Source organism: Pipistrellus hanaki, assembly GCF_964339955.1.
Source record: "Pipistrellus hanaki genome assembly, chromosome: 11".
Lineage (NCBI taxonomy): Eukaryota > Metazoa > Chordata > Mammalia > Chiroptera > Vespertilionidae > Pipistrellus > Pipistrellus hanaki.
In genome coordinates, this window is record NC_140513.1 from 1,570,250 (window position 1) to 1,579,883 (window position 9,634).

General features: G+C 67.3%; 1 protein-coding gene across 1 annotated transcript; it reads left to right on the top strand.

Moving 5' to 3' along the window:
- The first annotated feature begins 547 nt into the window (after positions 1 to 547).
- On the top strand, positions 548 to 9,406 carry MYMK (myomaker, myoblast fusion factor). The gene is made up of 5 exons (XM_084899674.1): positions 548 to 781; positions 5,039 to 5,153; positions 5,658 to 5,806; positions 8,487 to 8,603; positions 9,054 to 9,406. Exons 1-5 carry the CDS (start codon positions 647 to 649, stop codon positions 9,201 to 9,203), a joined length of 666 nt encoding a protein of 221 aa, XP_084755800.1. The 5' UTR covers positions 548 to 646; the 3' UTR covers positions 9,204 to 9,406.
- Positions 9,407 to 9,634: the final 228 nt, after the last annotated feature.

The following is a 9,634-nucleotide window of genomic DNA, read 5'->3' on the forward strand; positions in this document are numbered from 1 at the left end:
ACGCCCATCGCTCCTCGGCCGGAGGTTTGGGGGGCCGCCCTGGCGGTGCCCCCTGGACTCACTGTGAGGAGGGACGGGAACTGGGGAGGGACGGCCCGGGACCGCGGAGGAGCCGGCACCGGCCTCCGTGGGAACCATCAGCCGCAGCAGAGAAGGTCGGGCAGCCGGTCTGGTCCCAGGGAAACCCAGCGGGAGGAGAGCGGGCGAGCAGGAGGCCCTGGGCTGGTGCCCGGGCACCGGTTCTGCAGGTCCTTTCGGCGTGCGGACGGCGGGGCCGCGGTGCTCTCTCCTCTCAGGCCGTGGACAGAGGCTGAGATCGCGTCCGGGGAGGGGGAAGCCCGGATGTGGGGGTGGGACTCATGGGCACTTTCTCCTCCGCCTCCAAACGGTCTCCTTGCATCAGCAGCCCCGGCCTCCCAGAGAATAAAGTGACAAACCTCAGAGACAAGTGCGGGTCACGTGGGGCCTCAGCTGTTGAACCCTCAGTGCTGCCCGACATGTGCGCTCGTCCCCGCCCCCTCCGGGCATTTAAACCACAGCTGCCACCGGCCCGGCTCCCCCGCTCTCCCGGCCCAGCTCCCCGGCTCTCGCTACCCCAAACGCCAGGCCTGAGCCCCCACTTCCTGCCAGCACCCTCCTCCCGGCCATGGGCACGCTCGTGGCCAAACTGCTGCTGCCCACCCTCAGCAGCCTGGCCTTCCTGCCCGCCGTCAGCATCGCCACCAAGAGGCGCTTCCACATGGAGGCCATGGTCTACCTCTTCACCACGTTCTTCGAGGCGGTGAGTCCGGTGGGGCAGGGCGGGGGGCGCTCCCCCACAGGACACACACGTTCCTCTGTCTCCTGCTGAAGAAGAGCAATTGAAGATGGAAGAGAAGCCCGGGGTCCAGGAGAGAGGCTGGGGGATCGCTCTGCCCCCTCAGGCCTCGGTTTCCCCAGGGGTGCCAGGAGGTCACGCGGGGACTGGTACGCGTGAGACCAAGCCCCTCGCAGGGAGCCTGACTCCGGGCGGGGGAGCGGCCTGCTCAGCGGCCCTCTTTCTCCTTCTATTTAGAGGCCTGGGGGGGCCCCTTCGCTCTGGGGGCCCGTCTCCCCCGCCCCCTCCCCTCGGTGCCGCTCTTCCTGCTTCTCTGTGCCCCGTCTTCCCTCTGCGTCTGCCTCTCCCTCCTCTCTGTGCCTGTCTGTCTGGCCTCCGCGTTTCTGAATGACATCCCTGTACAGCGTGTTCTCCCTGAGCCTCCTGGTGCTCCCAGCTCTGTCCCTCAGACTCTCCACACGTCTCTCTGATCCATCCCTCCAGCTCCGGTCTGTTTGTCTGTCCGTCTACCTGCCTACGGATCTACCCGGCCAATCAGCCCTCTGTCTGTCCGTGCAGCCACCGACCTCATCAGTCACCCCCTACGCTGTCACCTGTCTGCGTCTCAGCGTCTTCCTGCCTCCCGTCTGCTCCCCTCTGAGCCCCACCACCACCACCCCTGCTAGCCTCACAGAGTGGCTCCTCTCTGTCTTCTGACCATCTGCCTTCAGACCCTCCTCTAGCCCAGCTCCCCGTCTCCCAGGGGCACTGCCTCCCGCCTGGGCCAGCCCCAGCCCTTAGCTAAGGCCTCTGTGGGCAAGGCCGGGGTGCAGGCAGCTGGGTGTGAGGTCCGTGGGCACCGCGTGTGCTGGCAGACTTGTGCCCTGCGTGGGGCCCGCAGCGAGACAAGCTGGCGTGCACCCGCCTGTGCTCCCGGGCAGTGCCGGGCGGGCTGAGGGCCCAGCGGCCCCCTTCTGGGCGGGAGAGGCCTCGGCTACAGTGAGGCCGCCAAGCCAGCGTCCAGGGCAGGGACTCGCCCTGAGGGCCTGGGGCTGAAAACACTGAGTCCCTGGGGCTGAGCCCGAGGTGTGGCGAGCTTGAACCCTCGGGCCAATGCCTTCCCGTTGCTCCTCTCGGGCCCCCGGCTCGGGTGAGCGCCAGGAAGTCTGTTCGAGCTGAGAAAGGGGGGCGCTGTGGACATGGGCGGTGAGTCCGGGCCGGGCGGGTGGCGCTCCCCCACAGGACACACACAGGGTCTGGGGCCGGGGAGGGGCCCGGGTCTTGCTGCCCAGGCCCGTTAGCGCAGCCAGGACACCGCCCCCCCTCCGGCCGGTGCCGGCCCCACAGCTGCCTCCCCGCCCGGCCCCACCCGGCCGCGCCCGGCCCGCCCAGAATGGCAGGGGCAGCTGCCTCCGGTGACAAATGTCCTCGGCCTCCGAGCCACACTGGCCCTTTCTCTCTCTGAAGGCCCTGGCCCAGCTCCACTAGGTCTGCCTCCCCCGGCTCCTCCTGTTCCTTCTGGAACTGCGTCTCCCTCAGCCCCTCGGGACCTCCCTGGCACCGGGCTCCGCACACGGAGTCCGCGGGCCCACCCCCCGGAGCAGGTGTTCTTGTCCCCATTTGACAGCAGTGAGGGGAGGGGAGCAGCCAGCCGCTGGTCTAAGCTCCAGCGGCAAGGCCCTGTTAGCGTGGCCCCAAAGATGGCTCTCTGACACCAGCCCCCAGCCGCACCACCCCTGCCAGCCCCTCGCTGGGCCAGGCCTGCCCCTGCACCCAAAGATGAAGGGAGGCCCTGGCCAGTGTTGCTCAGTGGATAGAGCGTCGGCCTGCGAACTGAAAGGTCCCAGGTTCGATTCTAGTCAAGGGCACAGGCCCGGGTTGTGGGCTCGATCCCCACTGGGGGACGTGCAGGAGGCAGCCGATCCATGATTCTCTCTCATCATGGATATTTCTATCTCTCTCTCCCTCTTCCTTCCACTCTGAAATCAATATATATATATATATATATATATATGTGTGTGTGTGTGTGTGTATGTATATGTATATTCATATATATGTGTATATATGTATACAAGGGAGGTCTCATCTCCTTAAACCACTCCAGACCCTGCCCCCCTGGCCCTCCCCCCTGGCCCTCCTCTGTGACCCTCATCCCTGCCCCTGCCCCCTGGCCCGCCTTCACAGGGCAGATGCTAACTGAGCACCAATGGAGGGGGCTGGGGTCAGGGCCAGGACGAGACAGAGAGGAATCCTGCTCCTGACGGGGCCGGCACAGACCTGCCCAGAATGTCAGAGGATTAAGTCTGGAATGGCCCATGGTGACCTGTGCCTCGGAGGAGGGGCCGGGCTGGGCTGAGGGAGACGCAGCTCTAGAAGGAACAGGGGCTGGAGAACGTCCATGTCCCTCACAGGGCCCGGCTCTGCCTACAGAGGCATGGGGAGCGGTGTCCCCCGCCGTCCTCTGCCCCACGGGGAGGGGGCACCTTGATCAGACTGCACCTGAACTCCTCTTCCCACCACCCAGTCATGGCCGCCGCTGCTCGCTGTCCTCTGGCCTCTTCTGGGCCAGCACCTTGGCAAGTGCACATCCAGAGCTCAGCACGGAGCAGGCCCGAGCGGGGCAGAGCCGCAGGGGGTCTGGCCTGCTGGGGGACACCAGGCCGCTGGTAACAGCCCCCTCGGGGCGCCGGAATGGTGGGTCACCAACAACTGCCACCAGCAAGGGCTCGAAATCCACCCCGGTTTGCTCCCCTCGCCAGGGGACCCGGGCTCCTGCCCCAGAGCCGCCCCGGCGCCTCCGGACGCAGCTCCCTGTCCACCTCCGCCCTCCCGCCGGGCCGGGCTGTCAACAGCCCAGTGTGCCGGCCCAGCTTGTTTAGCCGTGGGACTCGTCAAAATAATTATGTCACAGGATGAAATATGACTTACACAATGACGTGTGCGCCCGAAAGGAGTTGTTTTCTGTTAGAAACAAGGTGGCGGCTTTGAAATATTCCATCAGGCACTTGCTCTAAAAATTGCTCTTAAGCCAGATACTGGGGGACAGCGTGAGAGCCCCGGGCGCGGCGCGGGCGCGGGGTCTCTGCGGCTCCCGCACTTCACAGCAGCGGTTCCCCAGCTTCCTGACGCCGCCACCACCCTCTGACACAGCTGCTCATGCGTGGTGACCCCAGCCATGACACTATCTTCGTGGCTACTTCCTAACTGTGATTTTGCTACTGTTAATGGATCATAGTGTAAATATCTGTGTTTCCCGATGGTCTTAGGCGACCCTGCTGGCGGCTCTCAGCCTGTGGGTCAAGGCCGGGTCGCCTGAGACCATCGGGAAACACAGACGTTTACATTATGGTTCACAACAGCAGCAAAACTCAGTGATGAAGTAGCAACGACAGTAATGTTACGGCTGGGGGTCACCACACATGAGGAGCCGTATTAGAGGGCCGCGGCGTCAGGAAGGTGGGGAACCGCTGCTGTAAAGGAACAGGAGCTGACAGCTGCAGACCGGTAGTTCTCAAAGTGGGTTCCCCACCGGCAGCATCAGCACCAGCCTGAACCTCGGCAAAATAAAATGCACCTCTCGCCGAAACCGGTTTGGCTCAGTGGATAGAGCGTCAGCCTGCGGAGTGAAAGGTCCCGGGTTCGATTCAGGTCAAAGGCATGTACCTTGGATGCGGGGGGGATGTGCAGGAGGCAGATGATCGATAATTCTCTCTCATCGATGTATCTAACTTTCTATCCCTCTCTCTTCCTCTCTGTGAAAAATCAATAAAATATATATATTTAAAAATGCACCTCTCGGGCCGGACCCACACCTGCAGAGTCGGGAACCCTCAGGACACCGAGCTGCCGAGCCACCTGAGTCTCCACAGGCCCCGGGGTCTGGATGCCCCTCGGGTCTGAGAAATCCCCTGGGGGGAGCTCAGGCAGCAGGGGTAACTTGTGGGGAGAGAGCCCCCCCCCCATGCTCCTGAAGAGTAGACTGGCACCCCAAAAAAGGCACTGGCCTCATGCCCAGAGGGCGCCAGGACCGGCCCTCGGGAGCCTGGGGGGAGGGGACCTCCGTCCGCTCCATCTGAGGGGCACCCGTCCGGGGCACAGAGCCCTGGGGCCCGTCTCACAGGGGAGCCATTGTGGCTTTCCCGGGTCCCACAGCCAGGGGGCGCTGCTTCGCCACGGGCCTGGCTCGGCAGGACAGGGCTCGGGGACCCCCCGGGCCCTGCCCTGACGGCCCGGTCTCCCCAGCTCCACCACGCCTGCCAGGGGCCCGGCCTGTCGGTCCTCTGCTTCATGCGGCTGGACCTCCTGGAGCACTTCAGCGTCTACGGGACGGCGCTCAGCATGTGGGTGTCGCTGATGGGTGAGTGGTCGGCTGGCTCCCTCCGCCCACCCCCACCCTCTCCTGGGTTCCAACCCGGCTCCCATTTCCGTGTCCTTTTAAAGGGACACGCTGGCCGAGGGCGGGCCCTGCCGGCCCTGCCTGGCCAAGGGGGCAGCCAGGGGCCCCCCTCCGCATCCTTGGCCCGAGAACCCCTGCTCCGACCAGGCTCTGCCCCTAAGCCCCGCCTCACCCCACAGTGCCGGCGGGGTGTGTGGGCAGAGGGGCTCGTTCCAGAGCGCACTGTGCGGGCCCTCAGGGCCTCTCAGACGGCGTCGGGCCGGCCCGTCCCGCGGGCTCCCGGGTCCCTGTCCTCCTGGGTCCCGGCAACGGCCGGAGCCAGGCCCTGTGTGACCAGGCGGGCCCAGGGTCTCCCTGGTGGAGGGAGCACCCCCACCCCGGCCCCAGGGTGCCCCTGGGAGAGCAGTGGCCAGGAGGGCCGGGGGCCACCCCACCCTCCCTCCCGCTCTCTCCCGGCCCCTCCAGCCCTGGCCGACTTCGACGAGCCCAAGCGGTCAACGTTGGTGATGTTCGGGGTCCTGACCATCGCCGTCCGCATCTACCAGGACCGCGGGGGCTACGGCGTGTACTCCGGCCCCATCGGCACCGCCGTCCTCATCATCGCCGTGAAGTGGGTGCGTACCGCCGACCCCCGCGGCCGGGCCTTCCCTGGCTGTCCCCACTCCCCTCCCCCCGGGCGGGCGGGCCGGGCACGTCTTTGGCTAAAACACGTAGAAAATGCCCCCCCCCCCCCCCCGGTGCCCCGGCCACGCAGACTGGGTCTGTGTCATGTCTGTGACCCACTAGCTCCGGACCTAAGCCAAGTTACAGAGCCTCTCTGCCTCAGTTTCCCTATCTGTCAAGGGGGCATTAGAGCAACAGCCCAGGGTCCACCTCATAGGCTGGCTCAGAAATGGCACACAGCTGGCTTCGGATGGACTCAGGCAACGGGGACTGCTGGCTCTTGTTCCTGACGAGAGTAGCTGCTTGGAGATGCCGTCTCCGTGGAGGACAAGGCCTGGGTGAATCTGGGCAGGCTTCCTGGAGGAGGCGGGCCTTCCGCTTGGTTCTAATGCGAAGGGAGGATGTGGGGCGAGGTTGACAGGAAGATGGGATTGCTCGTGCGCACCCAGGCAACCTGGGTTTCCCACACCCACCCTTTCGTGGGACACCCAGAGGTCTGACTCCCACAAGGCCCTTTCCCCATGATGCCAGGCTCGCTGGGCCCTCCGTGGTCCCAGCCCCCCCCTCCCCCCCGGCTGCCAGAACCGAAACGTGCCCCCTGGCCCACGCCGACGAGGGCCCTGCAGCGGGAAGGACCCGCATGGGGTCCTGGGTCCCTGGGGCAGGGAAAGGCTGAGCCCTGCGGGGAGCCGAGCCCAGGCCTGGCATTCGGTGGCGGCACTCGGGGATGGGGCTGGGCTGGGCAGGAGGTGCAGATGGAGCCCACGACCCATTTCACAGACTCGGGAAGGTAAACCGAGGCTTGGGGGCCCGCTCTGCAAACACCTGCTCCTCTCCCCCGCGGGCGTAGAGCTCTGCTCGGCCGTTTGGGTCACGGAGAAATAAGGCACCGAGAGCCCAGCCGGGGAGCGTGCACGGCAGGGTAGCCGGCCAGGCCTCGCCTTCCCTGCCAGAGGAGAGAGAGGGTCTTCCCCGCTCCACACCGGGAGCACCGCCGGCCTGGCGGACCCAGGAGGCCCCCGAAGCTGCCCGCGGGCCAGAGGAGGTGCTGGGTCCGACGCGTCCGCCGAGGAAGGAGCCCTCGGAACCTCAGAGCCCCCGGGATGCGTAAACACGAAGGAAGCGGAGGCTCCGTGCTCCGGGCGTGGTCCTCCCACCGCCCCCGGTGGGAGCGGGCTGCGGCTCACCGGCCCGGAGCCGTCCCCTCTCCCGTCTGAGGACCCGGGCCGCCCGGGCGCAGGCCGTGGTCCGGCCAGACTGAGGGCGCTGCCTGCAGGGGCTCGGCGTGTTTTCAGGCCGTTTCCCGCGGCGTGCACCGTGGACGGGCAAGGCCGGCCGCTTCCGGAAGGAGGGGCAGTTTTCTCCCATGCTCAGCCTCCTTTATTTTCTTTTTTTTTTAAATTGATTTTTGAGAGAGAGAAGAAAGGAGAGAGATAGAAACATCAATGACAAGAGAGGGGCACCATGGACCGGCTGCCTCGTGCCCGCCCTGCCTGGGGATGGAGCCCAAGCCTGGGCCTGGGCCCTGACCCGGAATCGAACCCTGACCTCCTGGTTCCTGGGTCAACACCTCCCCATGAGCCACGCCGCCGGCCGCCCCTCCCTCCGGGAGCGGGTTTGGGAGCAGCGGCCCGGGAGAGGGAGCGGGGGAGAGGAGTGTGCCGGGGGACTGGGGCGGGGCTGGGCAGGCGGGACCCAGGCAGGGGCAGGGTTGGCTGATGAGGGCTCTCGGGCCTCGGGCCCTCACCCAGGGCCACGGTAGCTGCACCCACGTGCTGCCCACGCTGTGGCAGGTCCCGATTCCTCATGGTTTGTGGAAAATTCTGGAAAACGGGACACTGGGCTTCGTTTCACCAAACTGGACTGGAACCCTCGGTGGCAAGACCCGCCCTGAGCCAGTGCCACGTGGCTGGTGGGCCAGGTGGCGCCACGCGGGGTCTATGCTGTGGGTGCTGCCTGGCCCCGGGGCGCGGCGAGGGGTGCAGCCACCCGTCTCCCTTCCGTCCAGGACGTCTGTGCTCGGAGCACCAGCCCAGGGCGGGTTTCCGGATTCAGGCTCACATTGTTTTATCGTTTGGGGTGTGAACCCCTCTTTTTCCATGAAAATGCCTGCGGGCTCCTCCGGGCACGGCCCCGGGAAGGCGCGGGTTTGACAGACAGGACTGCGTGTCCGCTGACTGAGGCTGCCACGGCCACCACAGGCCCCGGAGCCACACGGCGGGCGGGCCCAGAGCTTCGGTTCCCCCCTCCCCCCTCCCCGCCACTGTGAACAGCTGGGTGTCTGTCCCCTCGGGGCGCCCGCCGGCTGGGACAGGGAGCCATCAGGGCTGGGTGCAGCTTGGACAGGCAGGAGGGGTGGCAGGTTGTGGGGGCAGGCGGGGGCAGGAGGCAGGGGTGGCAGGAGGGGTGGCAGGCGGGGGCAGGAGGCAGGGGTGGCAGGCAGGGGTGGCAGGCGGGGGCGGGAGGCCACACGGCCCCGGGCCCCTGGCCTGTCCCTGGCTGTGGGTCCTGTGGGTCCCGCAGCTGCCGAGCGGGACACACGCCCCTGCCGGAGGGTGACAGGGTGCGAGCGCCGGGGCTCCAGGCAGCCCTGTGGGCGACCCCGCCCCTGAGCCGCGCCTGTGCCCGCAGCTGCGGCAGATGAAGGAGAAGAGGGGGCTGTACCCCGACAGGAGCGTCTACGCCCAGCAGGTGGGCCCCGGGCTCTGCTTCGGGGCCCTGGCCCTGATGCTGCGCTTCTTCTTCGAGGTACGAGGTACGGGGCGGGGGGGCGCTTCACGGGGCCCCCTCAGGCAGTGCCCGGGCCTCCCACACCCTGGCACCGCGGGCATCGTGCAGAGCTGGCTCTGAGATGCACAGAGGCGGTCGGGGGGGGGGGGCGGGGGGAGAGCCTCAGTGCAAGGCCAAAGGCCCAGGAGGCCTCGCAGCTCAGACCCTCGTGCTCTGGGGTTTGGTGGTGGGAGAGACCGGCCTGGGCTGGCAGTGAAGGGAGGACACTGAGCAGAGTCCGGGGACACGTGAGGGGTCGGCGGGGGAGGGCGGGGGAGCCTATGTCAGGTGCCAGGCACACAGTAGGGGCACAGAGCAGCGGGAGGGGCCTGGTGAGGAGGGAGCTCGGGCACAGGGGCACAGGGCTGAGGGGGCACACGGGCACAGGGGCACAGGGCTGAGGCACACACTGACACCCCCCCCACCCAGGACTGGGACTACACCTACGTGCACAGCTTCTACCACTGCGCGCTGGCCATGTCCTTCACCCTGCTGCTGCCCAAGCTCAACAAGAAGGCGGGGAGCCCGGGGCCGCCCGCCAAGCTGGACTGCTCCACACTGTGCTGCGCCTGCATCTGACCTCGGCCCCCGCCCTGGCTCCCAGCCCCCGCCCGGCCTCCCGCCTGGCACCTCCTGCTGTCCCTCCCAGCCCAGGGGTCCAGGAGCGACTCTGTCCTCGGGTTCGAGGGCCCAGGGACTGGGGAGCCTCTGCGCCAAGCGCCTCCAGAGAACCCACTTCCTGAGTTCCTGCTGGGGAGGCCGCAGGCAGAGACGCCCCCCCACCCCCCGGGCCTCAGGGCCCATCGGGATCACACCTCCATCACGCGATCACGCCTGCAGCGCCCGGGGCGTGTGTCTTCCCACCGCCCTTCCCGCTCACCGAGGCCGGCCCCGCCCCGCCCCACACCCTGTCTGCTCCCGGCCCTGCTCCCTCAGCTTCTGTCCCCTGGCCCGGGCTCCCGGCAGGCCCACCTCGGAGGCCGGGGCCTGGGGGGCCAGCCCCCCAGCGG